A 14,797-nucleotide genomic window follows, 5' to 3' on the forward strand; every position below is an offset into this window, starting at 1 on the left:
CACCGCCTTATTTTCTGGCAACAGTCTTTGGAAAGTCCACCCTTGGAAGGAAATGAGAGCTTTAGTGACTCCTCACCTGTCATATACGGGAATGTTGCCGAGAATCTCAGACCCTTCTCACTCATCTCAGCAAAAAGGCCACTGGTGTGATTTCCTTAGCTCTAGGTCCTAGATTTCCTTCGTTAGGTTTAATACTTGACCCTCGCTCACGTCAAATTGTACGCCAAAGTGCAAAGATCTGCTCTAGGGACTAACTGAACACTTAGAGACTTATGACGTTATCTTTTCCATATTTGGGTGCTAATGATCATTTTGAGGGTCAATTCACTTTTTAAGTCACCGAGTCAGTTACATACACATTAATGTCAAGTAGCTGTTGTGGGGAGGAGGGAAAATGATAGATTAGGGGAATATTAACTATTCTAATTTGTGCTGATAAACTTCACTTATCAATATAACATATTTGGCTGCATGCATCTGACACCTTTCACCTTGCCTCATGTGTTTTCCATTTTTTCTTTCTCAGTAGACTAGCCCATGTCCCCTGCCCACCTCATCCTCTTGTCCATAGTGTTCATCCTCACCCCCAGCCTCTTCATCTCTGTCCACCCTCATCCCTCCTCCATCACCCTTTCTGTTCATCCTTCGGCGGAAGGTACTGCCGGCTCAGCCTGCATGCCGCGCCCTCTCCTCCTGTGCTGGCATGTCACGGTGGCACTGTTGTGTTTCTTCCTCTTCCTTTTTACTGACAGACGCAGACCAAACTGGAGCATGCCCGCATTAAGGAGCTTGAACAGAGCCTGCTCTTTGAAAAGACCAAAGCTGACAAACTCCAGAGGGAGTTAGAAGACACTAGGGTAATGGTTTTCACTATTTAATGAAGCAGACCCATGTTTGCGAACGGTGGACACCGCGGGTGACGGGCCCTGCAGTTGGCCTAAGCCTTGACCCAGTGGTTCAACTTGAGTTTGGTCTTGGCACTGCCCAGGTGCTCGTGAGTGTAGGCTGATGGGTGGGCACAGGTGTTTTATGTGGAAACTTTGGTCCAAGGTGAAGATTCATTCCTTTGGTTAACTCAACCAAAATCAAGATCTGAAACCCAGCGACTGTGTAGACTGCGTGGACGTCCACAGCTGCATTTGAGGTTCTTCGTATTAATACAGGGAAATACCTTTCTCCAGTTTGCACCAGCAGTCAGTGGTCCTCTTGTTCTCATATTCCTAGTGGGTTTTCTAAATAATTTTTTGTTGTTTCACTTTAACTCTCTTTTCCTGCCTTCTTCCCTGGCCTCTTAGGCAAAGGGAATTGAAATGTTGGCTCTTTTTTAATGAGAGTTAGGGACTTTCACCCCAGCTATCTTTTTTTCTTCGCACCCGATCTCTTTGAATTTCTGTTACCCAGTGGGTTAGAATCTCAGTGGTCAGGAGGAAAAAGTGTGTTGGGAACAGAATGGCTTCTTACAACCCCCAGCTCACTGCGTTTGGCTCTCAGAACCAGTGCATTAGTCATGTTTTCACTTATTTATGTATTTAAGCACGCATATAGTGCTTACTTTATGCCAGGCACTATTCCAAGCACTTTACAAGTATTAACTTATTCAGTCTTACCACAACCCCAGGGGAGGTAGTAGTATTGTCCCCATTTTACAGGTGAGGAAACCGAGGCATGGAGAGGTTAAATAATATGTCCAAGGTCACACAGCTAATACAGATAGTGGGGCCAGGATTTCTATTTGGGCCATTTGACCCCAGAGTCTGTGCTCTTAACCACTACAGGATGGAGTCTGTCTATTATGGAAGTAGTTTTGTGGTAAAAGATTTAAGAACTAATCTGAGTCACATATAAGAAAACATGTATGTATTATATACCTCTTAAGTCACGAATTTGACTGTTAATAGCTAAATCAGACAGATCCTTAATTTTAAAATTTCAGAAATGATTCTGTCTCTGATCAAATTTGGTATCCTGATTTTTTCCTTTTGAATTATTAGTATTTGTAGAAATTTCTCTTCTTGAGAAATCATTGATCTAAAAAATCTAGAAAATCGAGTAATATTTCTTTCTCTAAGTCACGAGTTTTTATTTTTTAAGAGAAAGAAAATGTTCTCAGTCGGCCTCAAAACTAAAGATATCGTCTGTGTATTTGGTAAGAAAAAAAAAATCCTGGTAGTTTGGTGCCGTTTCTTTGTTACCCGAGAGCCAAAGACTTGATCTGGGAAATACAAGGGACTCATAGTAAGACTGAGCTCCCGTGGTGTGGCTGGCTGTTGAAGTAAGGATGTATTTTTTTACTTCTGAACAAATCTCCGTTACAGCTTTGTCAGCAAACAGTGTTGATTTGTTTTTGTTTTTGTTTTGTTTTCTGTGGAAAAGAAGGCATCCATTGACAGCATGGTTTATTTAAGTATTTCAGATTCAAGCAAGCTGTCATCTGCCTATAACAAGCCTTGTCTCCTGTTGATCCTCGTTCTTGGTTTGCCAAGTGTGAAACTAACCACTGACCCATCTAAGTTTCCCATCACCTACATTCCTTTTTGGGAAGTGCTTCAGAATTCCTCTAAGCCAGTAAGCCCAGTTTATAAACAGTGTGCTTGGCGCTGTAGAAACATTAGCAAGAATAAGAAATGATACCTGACTTTTATGGTGGGAAAGGCAGACACATAGATAGTTTTGCCTGAGGGCAGATTTTGGGAAATAAAATTAAAAAATGGAACTGCTGTGGAAATGTTGCTTAACCACACTATGATTTCCCCTTATTTTTTATGTGGTATTTTCTCAGTTTGACGGTTTTGTTGTGACTGATTAAGAATTAGTGCCCTGTTGGATTAAATTTATTTATGTTACGGACCTTGTAGCAGTGGGGTTTAATAATGCACCTTATCTGTGGACTCCCCACCTCCCCCCCCGGAAAAAGAGTATGTAAATGAATTAATGTCTTGGAAGCACCCATAGCCCTGAAACAACAATTATAGCCAGCTCTGAAATACTTAATGATTTGATCATGCAGTTCTGGAGCCCCAAGTGCTTTATTTTCTTGTTCTTGGTGGACACTTCAGTCCTTATCCATCTCACAGCCTGTAGGTGGACAGAGGGACTGAAGGAAAAACATACCCGTTACCTTCTGTCCCGATAAAGGCAGTGAGAGAGCAGAGCCTTCACTCCGGAGGACTTTTGATCCATGAAATTTGGGATTCACTGATGTCTTTAAATCATTCAAGTTCCCTTCTATTTCCCAGGTTAGTCCAAGAATTAGTTTTTATGCCCAAAGCTACCATTTCCCACATATTTTGTGTACTAAACTTACTGCGTAACAGCAGAGGGAAATAACTTCCTAAGAACAAAAGGACGCAGGTTAGGAAAGTGTTTTTCCTCATCCTGGGGGTATGAGTTTAAATAGCAGCGTATTCCCGGGTTCTGTCCCAGAGCTCAGGTAGAATCAGCACACGTGGGAAAAACTGGGCCTGCACCGTAGACACACGTCCCAGGCAACTCACACGCACACTAAGGTCGGAGAACCACTGGGTTAGGGGAGCGAGACATGTACGTCAAGATGGTGAAGGAATTACAAAATCTAAAAGCGAGGAGGGACTCTGTATAAGATTCTTAGGTATCATTGCAGGTAAGTAATCATTCTTTCTTTGCCCTTTTTAAAAAAGGTTAGTAAATTAGTTCTTTATCCACTTGAAGCTTTTATTCTACAGTTGTCGTGATATTCACTGAAACATTTCATAGATATTTTTACACCTTTAACACCAGTGCTATCCAACAGAATTATGACATGAGCCACATATATATAATTAAAAATTTTCTGGTACCCACATTAACATACTTTTTTAATAGGTAAAAAGGAGCAGGTGAAATTAATTTAGTCATATATTTTATTTATTTAAACCAATATATCCAAACTATTATCACTTCCTCATGTAATCAGTATAAGAAATTATTGGGAATTCCCTGACGGTCCAGTGGTTAGGACTCTGCGCTCTCACTGCTAAGGGCCCAGGTTTGATCCCTGGTCAGGAAACTAAAATCCCATAAGGCACGTGGTGTGGCCAAAAAAAAAAAAAAAGAGAGAGAGAAAGAAATTATTAACGAGATGTGTTCTGTTTTTCCCGAGTCTTCATTATTTGATGTATATTTGACACTTGGAGCCACGTTTCAAGTGCCGAGTAGCCGTGTGTGGTTAACGGCTGCTGTACGGGACAGCACACTTCCGTAAAGTCACTTCCATCAGATAGACAAACATTCATACATCTTGGTTGAAGTAGGCAACATAAGGATTCTTCTTCCAAAAGGCAGATGTAGGGGAACCTTGAAAGGTACTGTTTCTATTAACTTACTACAGTTAGTGGGTACTTTCCTGATTAAGGTTCTTTAAAGGGAAAAGAAATATTTTGGGGGTGAGTCAAACTCAATATCAATTTTATTTTCCTTTAGCATCTCAAAATGGTGAAAAGTTTGCCAAAGACTCTAAATTTGATTTGGGGCTCCCGGAACTGGGCTTAAGCCATTATCACAACTAGATCCACACATAGAAATTCTTGGTGGCTTGACTGCTCCCTGAGCTGGGGTAGTTACTGAAGATCTTCAAGGTTAAAGAAAATCATCAGTGATTTGTTATTTAAATGATCTCTCTCTCTTTGCTGATACTAGGTGGCCACAGTGTCAGAAAAGTCCCGCATAATGGAACTAGAAAAAGACCTAGCGTTCAGAATACAGGAAGTAGCTGAGCTGCGAAGGAGGCTGGAGTCCAGTAAGCCTGCTGAGGATGTTGACATGTCACTCTCCCTTTTACAAGAGATAAGCGCTTTGCAAGAAAAGTTAGAAGCCACCCATACTGACCATCAGAAAGAAATCACTTCTCTGAAGGAGCATTTTGGAGCCCGGGAAGAAACGCATCAGAAGGAGATAAAGGCTCTTCAGGCCACCACAGAGAAGCTTTCCAAAGAGAACGAGTCACTGAAAAGCAAGCTTGATCACGCCAACAAGGAGAATTCGGATGTGATAGCTCTGTGGAAATCCAAGCTGGAGACCGCCATCGCATCCCACCAGCAGGCGATGGAGGGGCTGAAGGTGTCCTTCAGCAAGGGGGTCGGCGCAGAGACGGCAGAATTTGCCGAGCTAAAAACACAAATAGAGAAAATGAGACTAGATTACCAGCGCGAAATAGAAAATTTGCAGAATAAACAAGACTTGGAAAGGTCTGCTCACACTAAAGAGCTCGAAGCCCTAAGGGCTAAACTGATGAAAGTCATTAAAGAGAAAGAGAACAGTCTGGAAGCTGTCAAGTCGAAGCTGGACAAAGCGGAAGACCAGCATCTAGTAGAAATGGAGGACACCTTAAACAAATTGCAGGACGCTGAGCTAAAGGTAAAGGAGCTAGAGGTACTACAAGCCAAATGCAATGAACAAACCAAGGTTATTGATAATTTTACATCACAGCTCAAGGCTGCCGAAGAAAAGCTCTTGGATATTGATGCTCTTCGGAAAGCCAGTTCCGAAGGTAAATCGGAAATCGAGAACCTTAGACAGCAGCTTGAGGCAGCTGAGAAACAGATTAAAAATTTAGAGCTCGAAAAGAATGCTGAAAGTGGCAAGGTTTGTATCAACATCCTCCATCTTTTTCTTTTCCATTTCTTGTCCTTATTTTGCATTGTATCTTATTTTTCAGTTGAGGTAGTTCACCCTCCAGATTCTTGACTTAGTTAAAACTGGTGCTGACGAATTTCCCAGTTGAGTGTAGTATCTTCTGAGTATTTTGAGTATGGTTCCATCCGAGGAGATTAGAGAAAATAATGGCTCAACTATGTGGCTTGATCCTGGTTTCCTAGTATCTGAATACTTTACTACTTTATCTCTGGGCTTGCTGTGATCTCCTGTTTAAGCCTGGTTCCAGTCTTTAAACTTTTTAAAATAGAGAACTCCCCAAAACTGATGGCATTGAGGTGAATGAATAGAAAGAGTAAGATAGAAACTTGTAAGATCATCTCCTCCTTTCCCACCTACATGACTGCCTTGTCCGTAAGGTTACACGTAAAACAGAATGTGAACTCCGAGAGCACTTGACTGGTGCGAATTAACATGCTATGATAAATGACGTTCACAGCAAAATGAAGGTGAAGAGCCTGGAGCCCTTTGCGTTGCTACTTATGTCTCATTGGAGTTTTTTCTATGTCACAATGAGGACGTGATCTAGTCCCTGGTTTTTTGAGGAAAGACTGGACAAGTGTGCTTTTTGATCAAGGCATAGGAAATGATGTGAGACATTGGCTGGCTACCTTTCTTACTAACTAGCCTTGCTAAATGTCACCTTCATGCTTAAGGATTGTTCAAGGAAGGAGCCCTTTTTCCCAGTCCTCCTGCCACTAGTGGAGGCGCTAGTATTGATGCTGAATGTGCTGAGCTTTTTGCGGGAGAAGCTGCTTTATTGGCAAAGAAGGAAGGGTTGTGATGGTTAAATGGGGAGAGGTGAAGACAGACAAATGGCAAAAATTGCTAAGTCACATTAGTTGAAGATGACAGTCGTAGGAGATTTTTCTCAGATCTCCTCACTTGGTTCTGAAATACCAATCAAAACACAAAAATTAAATTAATATGGAATATGCAGCTAATGTGTTGGTCTACTTTTTTTACATTAAGATTTAATGAAAGCCAATTTCTGACGACTGTTGTGTAGTACATTTTTAAAATTTTATTTTTTATTTTAAATGTTGAAATACTTTAAGCGTGTACAAAAAGACAGAAAATGAAACACAGTCCACATGAATCCACCATTCCTGTCTTGAGGTTTTCCAAAGTCCAGAAGATGAAATTGCTCAACTGTCTCATTTAGAAAGTAAGCATCTGTAAATTCTGCTTTAGAGCAAATTCAGGTATCGAAAAATACTCTTGATTATTTAAAATTAGCCATTGGACAGTCTTATCTAGAACTGATTGTATGAAAAGTCATTGGCTTCTTAGAATTAAAGACAAAAAAACACCAAAACGACTTTTTACCCATGCCTTTATTCCTTTCAGTTTTGTTTGATTATGTTTGTATCTCATACATTTTTTTATATTTGTTTTATGTTTTCTTTCTCATTCTTTTTTGTTTCCTTTCGTTCACTGGTTTCTGTACCATGTAACTCTGTATGGTAGGCTAGTAACATCACCAAAGAGCTGCAGGGAAAAGAGCTAATGCTTAATAAACTTCAGGAAAACTTGAGTGAAGTCAGTCAAGTGAAAGAGGCTTTGGAAAAAGAACTTCAGATTTTGGTAAGTACCTGTTGGGAATCTGAATCTCAGGGTCTCTGGCCGTTCAAAAATTGTTCCTGTTTAAAAAACAAAAACTTCTATAAAGAAAGACGTATTGCACCTATTTCCTTTCTCTTGCAAAGTATTGATTGGTTGATGAATAACTGAGAGGAACTGGATCAAACCCAAACTAGCAATAAAGGTAAGTATTACTTTTTTTTTTTTTTAATCTGTCCTTTGCCTTTGGTAATGCATTGCTTTGGCACATTATTGACTACTTAGTTTCACCAAACACAGGAACCTTCCAAGTTATATACCCAGCACATTAGGTTTCTCATATAGTGAGGTCTTGCCCTATGCCTTGTCCTACCTGCCCTGTGACAGCAAGCCAGCAAGCTCTCCTGGACCATTGGCACCCTCTGTTAGCAAGGCAGGGTGCTGTCTAATTAATGAGTTCATAGAATTCCCTCTTACACCTCAGTTTATTCCTCCTCAGGAAATTACTTTTCCTTTCATATATATCCTCTTTGCTTAATCCCAGGTTGTAGGACATTTTTTGTCTTTTTCTCAACTGTTCTCCCTTCTGCCTTGCCTCCTACATCAAAAACACAAGCTTAGTCAAGGCTCATGACCACGGGCAGGTGCCGGTGATGCCCACATGTCATGGGAAAGGAGAGGCGTAGGCTCATGGAGAAAACTTGATAAGAGAAACATTAGCTATGAAGGGTCAGTTGTCTTGGGCCTTACATGCACCTTCCTGTTCTCCACGTTTTACACTTCTCTGCTAATACCAGTGGTGAATAAAACTGTTTGATTTTTGGACTTCCCTGCTGGTCCAGTAGTTGAGACTCCGTGCTTCTAATTTGGGGACATGGGTTTGATTCCCTGGTTGTGGAGCTAGGATCCCACATGACACACGGCCAAAAAAAAAAAAAAGTGTTTGATTTTTTTTTTTTCTTATTTAAATGCCAATATTACATATTTCTACTTTTTAAAATGTTAACTATATAGCCGCACTCTTCATTAAATCATGTAGGCATCAATTACTACCATATGCAAGCCATATATATATGGCTCTATAAATTTAAATTAATTAAAATTAAATAAAATATAAAATTCAGTTCCTCAGTTGCACTAGCCACGTTTTAAGTGCTTAGAGGCCCCACGTGGCCGGTGGCTGCCAGTTGAACAGCACAGTTTCATTGTAGAGAGCTTTATCAGACAGTTATGATACAGCATATTTCAGCTACGTATTGAGAAAAGTTGACCTGGAAATTACCATTTTTTGCTATGGTGTCCTTTAAGAAAATGTGTTTTGAGTTTCATGTCGTTTCTCTGCCCTCCTCCCCAAACTTTCAGGATGGCTTACTATTTTTTCTAAGTTAGAGTATTCCTCTACGTCCTCTGAAAACATGCCGCCTGAGGTCTGGCTTTGGGAGTAACACAGGTGGACAGCTTGTGGGCTTTGATGGACTTGTGGCTTGTGAGCCCATTTTTAAACTAAAATATTAATTAGAAAGACTCATTTAAAAATTCACTTGGTATATCTACCTCAAAGTTCGTCGCAGGAAAATCAGGAGAGTGGTTTTATCCTGCCCTCCTGTCATGTTTAGAAAAGATAGTGAGTGAGCGATGGACTTTTTGGTTTAAGGTAGTTGACACAGATCCGGTTTTAAGATACTAGGTGCTGACTATTCTTAGATGTAAAACATTTCAGAACTCAGACCCACAGACATAGAAAACAAACTATGGTTCCCAAAGGGGAAAGGCTGGGGGGAGGGATACATTAGGAGTTTGGGATTAACGTGTACACACTGCTATGTACAAAATAGATAACCAACAGGGGCCTACTGTGTAGCACAGGGAACTATACTCAATATTTTGTAATAACTTATTAGGGAAAAAAGCTGAAAAAATATATATGTATAACTGAATTACTCTGCTGTACACCTGAAACTAACCCAACGTTGTAAACCAATTATACTTCAATGAAAAAAAGAAATATTAAAAAAAAACAAATTTCGGAACTCTGTTCTCTGTCTCAGGCAGATTTCTGAAGAGAGGTTCTGCTACTTGAGGGTAGCAACATGAAAAAAAAGCATACACGTGGCACCACATGTGTATCCACACATGCATATACTGACATAAGTGTGCACATCCACACGTGTACACACATACGTGCACGCCCACGCATGCCGCACACATGCAAACCTCGTAAGTTAGCTTTAATGAAACAAGGCTAGCAACAAAAAATAGATAATGTTGTAGTCACAGAAACTTTTTATTTTTGTAATCTGAAATCTTTCTATTCTGAATGTCCACTTCTTTTTCTTTAGAAAGAAAATTTTGCTGATGCTTCAGAGCAGGCAGTCTCTGTTCAGAGAAGTATGCAAGGTATGTCTTAGCAGAACGTGAGCGGCTCACTTGTTCTCCAGCTGGAGCTGGCCTTGGGTGCATAGCAATAGAGGCTGCCTGTAGCCTGGAAGTTCCTGCAGCACACAGTACTACTGGGTTCCCTTGGCTTCCTGAGGCCTCAAGCTCCCATTCATTCTTCTTTTTGACTTAAAGCTTGTTCCGTATTAAAATGTAGGTGTACTTGGGAAAAGTATTGTCTTACTTAAGCTTCAGTCATTGATAGCTTTATTGAGTTTTAAGTGGAAGGAGGAAAGAGATGCCTGGAAAAGGGATGCCCGGTGCCTGCCAAATCTGCAGGTTTGGGGAGACAAGAAAGAGTTGCTTGCTTGTTTCTTTAGGTTCGTTATTCAGTGGTTTGATTTGTAATGGGACTCTTGAGTATTCCCGTGATCCCAAATCTCAAGCTTTTGATTCGATTTGGTTTTGAGACAGTCAGGCTTTAGATGGCTTATTAACTATGAAATGTATTAAACTTTTAACTTCATCCCAAATAGAAACTGTAAATAAATTACACCAAAAAGAGGAACAGTTTAATGTGCTGTCTTCTGAATTGGAGAAGTTGAGAGAAAATTTAACAGGTAAGAAGACGTCTCTACACGTTAAATGTAGTAGACTTCCTAAGATTTGAGATAATTTTAGTGTGTTGTCACAGCATATCTACTATTCAGGCATAAATTCTTCACTCGTGTTATATTGTGATAAAATACTTGTTTGAGGTCTGTAAACCTTAGCGAATTCTCTCTGCCTCGTTTTCAAACGAGTCAGAATCCACCCCATCTCACTACTCCCCCTGCTATCCTGGATCCGAGTCAACCAGCATCTTTAATCGAAGCTGTAGTAACAGCTGGTCACCTGGGCTGCCTGCTTCTGCTCTTGACCCCTGCAGTCTGTTCTCAGCCCAGCAGCCAGGGGGATCCCTTCAACATAAGTCAGATCAGGTCGCTTCTCTGCTCAGAACGGCCCAGTGGCTCGCGTCTCGCTCACATTAAAAGCTGTGGCCCTTACTGTCATCAGGTCCTCTTACCTCTATGCTCTCGTCCTGTACTATTCTTCCCCTTGTTCCTTCCACTGCGACCATATTGGCCTCCTTGGTGATACTTGATTGTCAAGCATGTTCCTGCCTTGGGGCCTTTGCTCTTGCTTTCCCCTCTGCCTGCCTTCCTCTTCCCTCAGGGTTTTACGTAAATGTCACCGTCTCAGAGAGGCTCTGTCTAAGGTTTTAACCTCCCCGACTCCTTCCTGACTCCTTTCTCCGCTTGTATTTTTTTCCCTCTTGGCACTTACCACTATCTATTGTACTATTTATTCTCTTTATTTATCTTGTTTATTGTCTGTCTTCTTTGCTAGAATGTAATTTTCATGAGGGCAGGGATCGCTCTTTGCAAATATTCCCAGAGCAAGACTTGGCATACAGGGTGTAGTTAATACATTTTTGTTGATTATAACACAACAGTGCTATTTTTTTCTATATATATTCAGATATGGAGGCAAAATTTAGAGAGAGAGACGAAAGGGAAGAGCAGTTGATAAAGGCAAAGGAAAAGCTGGAAAACGACATTGCAGTAATAATGAAAATGTCAGGAGACAGTTCTTCTCAGCTGACAAAAATGAATGGTGAATTACGTCTGAAAGAAAGGTACGTATGAGTATTAATAAGAGCGCCTGCTTTGGGTTAGGCCCTCGAGCAAGGTCTGGGTGGGAGGGGAGCCTAAATCTTCAGGACTGTTAGGTTTTAAAGTTGCCTGAATCTCATTCTTTCTCTGTTATCGCAGTGTATTGCAGACTTTCTGGTGACTTGTAAAGAAAAGGTAGTAGTTTACCAACGGCAATAACATCTTTTACAGGCAGTTAAAAATACTTTAAACCTATTTCAGTGTAATGATAGATAACACGTGTGAGGGGCTGACCACGTGTCATACACTATGCTGACAGCTTTGTGTAGAGTATATTTTCTGGTTCTCCTAATAATCCTCTCAGGTGAGTGTATTGTTCCTATTTTTTTTTTTTAATTTATTTTTACTTATTTATTTTTGGCTGCGTTGGATCTTCGTTGCGGTGGGCGGGCTTCTCACTGTGGTGGCCTCTCTTGTTGTGGAGCACGGGCTCTAGGCGCGCAGGTTTCAGTAGTTGTGGCACACAGGCTCAGTAGCTGTGGTGTGTGGGCTTAGTTGCTCCACGGCATGTGGGATCTTCCCGGACCAGGGCTCGACCCCGTGTCCCCTGCATTGGCAGGAGGATTCTTAACCACTGTGTCACAAGGGAAGCCCCTATCGTTCCTATTTTAAAGAAAAGGAAATTGAGGCTTAATGAGGTTAAGTAACTTGCCTGAGGTTTCAGATCTAGGTGGTCTGGTCCCAGAGCCCTTGCTGCTCTTCGTCACTACACCCTGCTTCCTCAGCGCTGAAGCTTCTGTTATTGTAATCTCTCTTCTCGTCTTTATCCTGAGGCTCTCGTTGCTTTGATTTCTTTTTTCTTTTAATGGCTGCCATATAAAAATCAAATGTTTATTTTATAAGGCAAAAACTTTTAGAGGACATATTAGCCCCGGTAGACTTCTGATTCTGAAAGCATTAATACTTGGCAGAGTTAGTTTACGTCCAGCCGTGCACTCACGCACGGCCCAGCGTTGGTGGGTGACGGGCAGATGGGCCTTGGTTGGCCGACTGTGGCAGTCCTGCTGTGAGGTGGGCACAGCTGCCCAGCCGATTGTGGCACAGAGCCTTGGAGAAGTTCCATTTCTGTCGGTGCTTATCCAGAGGCACCGTCCAAGTTTCCTTCCTGTTCTCCGGTCCATGAGCCAGCCTTTTCTCCAGGTTGATGGCCCTCTTACATCTTTGTGGGACCACGTGGTTCTCTTTGAGCTAGAACGTCACATTACTGTTATTTTCGTATCTTCTGTTCTCAAGCGACCCCAAAATGAGTCTTTGATAATCTAGTCTGCTAAAATTTGGAAACCTCGAAATACTTACCTCCTCTAATGTGCTTACTTTTCACTCATTTTTCCTTATTGATCTTCTGACATAAAATAATAAATGTTCCCAGTTAGAGGAGTAGTTACTCTAAGGTATTTGTAACCATCACAATTGTTAAAATTATTCTTCAGGACAAGTCAGTTTTTGTTTTTGTTTTTTGCTTATTTCAGATGTTATTAATTGCTCATAACATTTATAATCATTAAGACAATTATTATTAATATTTTAAAGTACAACTCTAGAATTTAAAGTACTCTTTTGAAAAATCTGACGCCTTGTATTGAAACTTGTTCTAGAAATGTAGAAGAATTACAGCTAAAACTCACCAAGGCTAATGAAAATGCAAGTCTTCTGCAGAAAAGTATTGGGGAAGTAACTCTCAAAGCTGAACAGAGCCAGCAAGAAGCAGCTAAAAAGCATGAGGAAGAAAAGAGAGAACTGCTGACAAAATTGTCAGACCTGGTAAGGAGAGAATCAGTGGGACGGTTGGCTGGCAGGGGAGGTTGAGGGGCAGAACGGGCATGACCAAATGACTCACTCCTGACTCGGGGTGTCTGCAGGAAAAGAAAATGCAAATGAGCCACAACGAGTGTCAAGAGCTGAAAGCCAGGTATGAAGAAGCCAGTTCTGAGACACAGGCCAAGCATGAAGAAGTTCTGCAGAACCTCCAGAAGATGCTGTTGGATGCAGGGGAGCGGCTGAAGGCCGCACAAAAGGAGAACAGCGACTTGCTGCAGGAGACGGAGGAGCTGAGAAGGCAAGCCGACAAAGCCAGAGTACGTGGTGGGGAGAATCGTGTTGTCGAATTACGGTTTGCTTGCGTTCCACGTCAGGGCTGCAAGGGGGCTTGGAAAGCAGCAGCACGTGGGATGGGTTCAGTGGCCGTTACCAGTGTCGGCCCTCAGGGTGCGTGGCAGGAGGGTGAATTACATTTCCTGTATCTTCAAGTGCTTTGTACCAGCCGCTGTTCCTTCTCAGGGAGGGTGATGGCTACAGGTCTTTCTCCCGAATGTACTGTGTGGCCACCACCCCCTGCGCTGCTTGCTCCCCAGCTGTCACGAAGAGTCTGCTGTTGCCTGACCTGTCTGCCTGCCTGTAGTAGACTCCTTGTTGCGGGAAGGCATGTTCCTCTAATCTTGGCCATCTTGCTGCCACCTTGCACCAGGGTTAGGAGAGACATCTTGCAGAAAAGCAAGAGGCAGAGGCCACATGAGGCAGGTGGGCAGGGAATGGAGCCTGCTTGGAGGAACAGAGCTCTTAGAGGATAAAGTAGAAGGGAGAGCTCTAGAGAGGGCTCTCACATGTCCCCAGGAAGGCACTACGAGCTCATTAACAAGGAAGCTGGATTTCAGGGCTGTGAGGAAACATCCTACTGCTAAGTAGAGTAGAACTTGATACACCGAATTTCGTTTTATGGTGTCAGGATCGTACCAGTGTCCCAGTATGTTTTTTGACTCTGGTAACGTAATGAATTCAACCCTCCTACTCCCATCTAAATTGCTCAAAGAAAAGCAAATACTTGCCTTTAATTATTTTTAATGTGTCAGAGAAATGTTTATATATATATATATATCATAAAAAAAGAGAAAACAGAGGGAGTTAGAAAAGGGTTGTGAGTAAAATATGAACACGTCCATGAGAAAGAAAATAGAAAAGAGCATACATAGGACTTGAAACAGAGCCCATTTAAAACTTATAAAAAGTGTAGCATGACATGTAATATATGTCTTATATAAGATACCTAAATTTTCTTTCTTCTACATGCTGTCCATCAAAGCTTTCTCTTTTCCCTGTGATGTGTCTCCAGGTTTATGAGCCATTTAACAACTGAGTATAATTTCCAGAGTTTTTGTCTTTGTGGTTCCCTTTATCTGGGCAGACTCTAGTTTTTTAGTGTTTCCCTTAAAATGTTGCAGCCTGACCGAACCACAGCATTCTAGTGGTTTGTGTAAAGGCTCATTAATTTTGTTTGTTGTTGTTTTTATAAGGATCATTTGGTTAAAACGCCAGGATTGTTCCCCCTCCAAAGTTGTCTGGATATCCGATTTCTGTGAATCTCAATGTTGTCAACAGCAGGGGCTCAACAGACTCTTTTGAGAATCTGATGAAACCTTAAGATATTTTCCCCAGGAAAGCTGATATATACACTCAACAAGTTTTAGATGAAATCTCAGGAG

General features: G+C 41.5%; 1 protein-coding gene across 3 annotated transcripts in view; it reads left to right on the top strand.

Moving 5' to 3' along the window:
* The window catches only part of CLIP1 (CAP-Gly domain containing linker protein 1), an 87,114-nt gene that overhangs the window by 30,023 nt on the left and 42,294 nt on the right, over positions 1 to 14,797 (top strand). For 2 of the 3 annotated variants that reach the window (XM_024758486.1, XM_024758487.1), the window contains 8 exons: positions 753 to 857; positions 4,654 to 5,598; positions 7,138 to 7,254; positions 9,570 to 9,627; positions 10,143 to 10,226; positions 11,128 to 11,284; positions 12,917 to 13,082; positions 13,181 to 13,396. In XM_024758486.1, the coding sequence (XP_024614254.1) occupies positions 753 to 857; positions 4,654 to 5,598; positions 7,138 to 7,254; positions 9,570 to 9,627; positions 10,143 to 10,226; positions 11,128 to 11,284; positions 12,917 to 13,082; positions 13,181 to 13,396 (1,848 nt within the window). The remainder of the gene's footprint in view (positions 1 to 752; positions 858 to 4,653; positions 5,599 to 7,137; positions 7,255 to 9,569; positions 9,628 to 10,142; positions 10,227 to 11,127; positions 11,285 to 12,916; positions 13,083 to 13,180; positions 13,397 to 14,797) is intronic. The other variant, XM_024758488.1, reaches the window with a different exon arrangement.

Source organism: Neophocaena asiaeorientalis, unplaced genomic scaffold, assembly GCF_003031525.2.
Source record: "Neophocaena asiaeorientalis asiaeorientalis breed wild unplaced genomic scaffold, Neophocaena_asiaeorientalis_V1.1 scaffold77, whole genome shotgun sequence".
In the NCBI taxonomy this organism is placed as follows: Eukaryota; Metazoa; Chordata; class Mammalia; order Artiodactyla; family Phocoenidae; genus Neophocaena; species Neophocaena asiaeorientalis.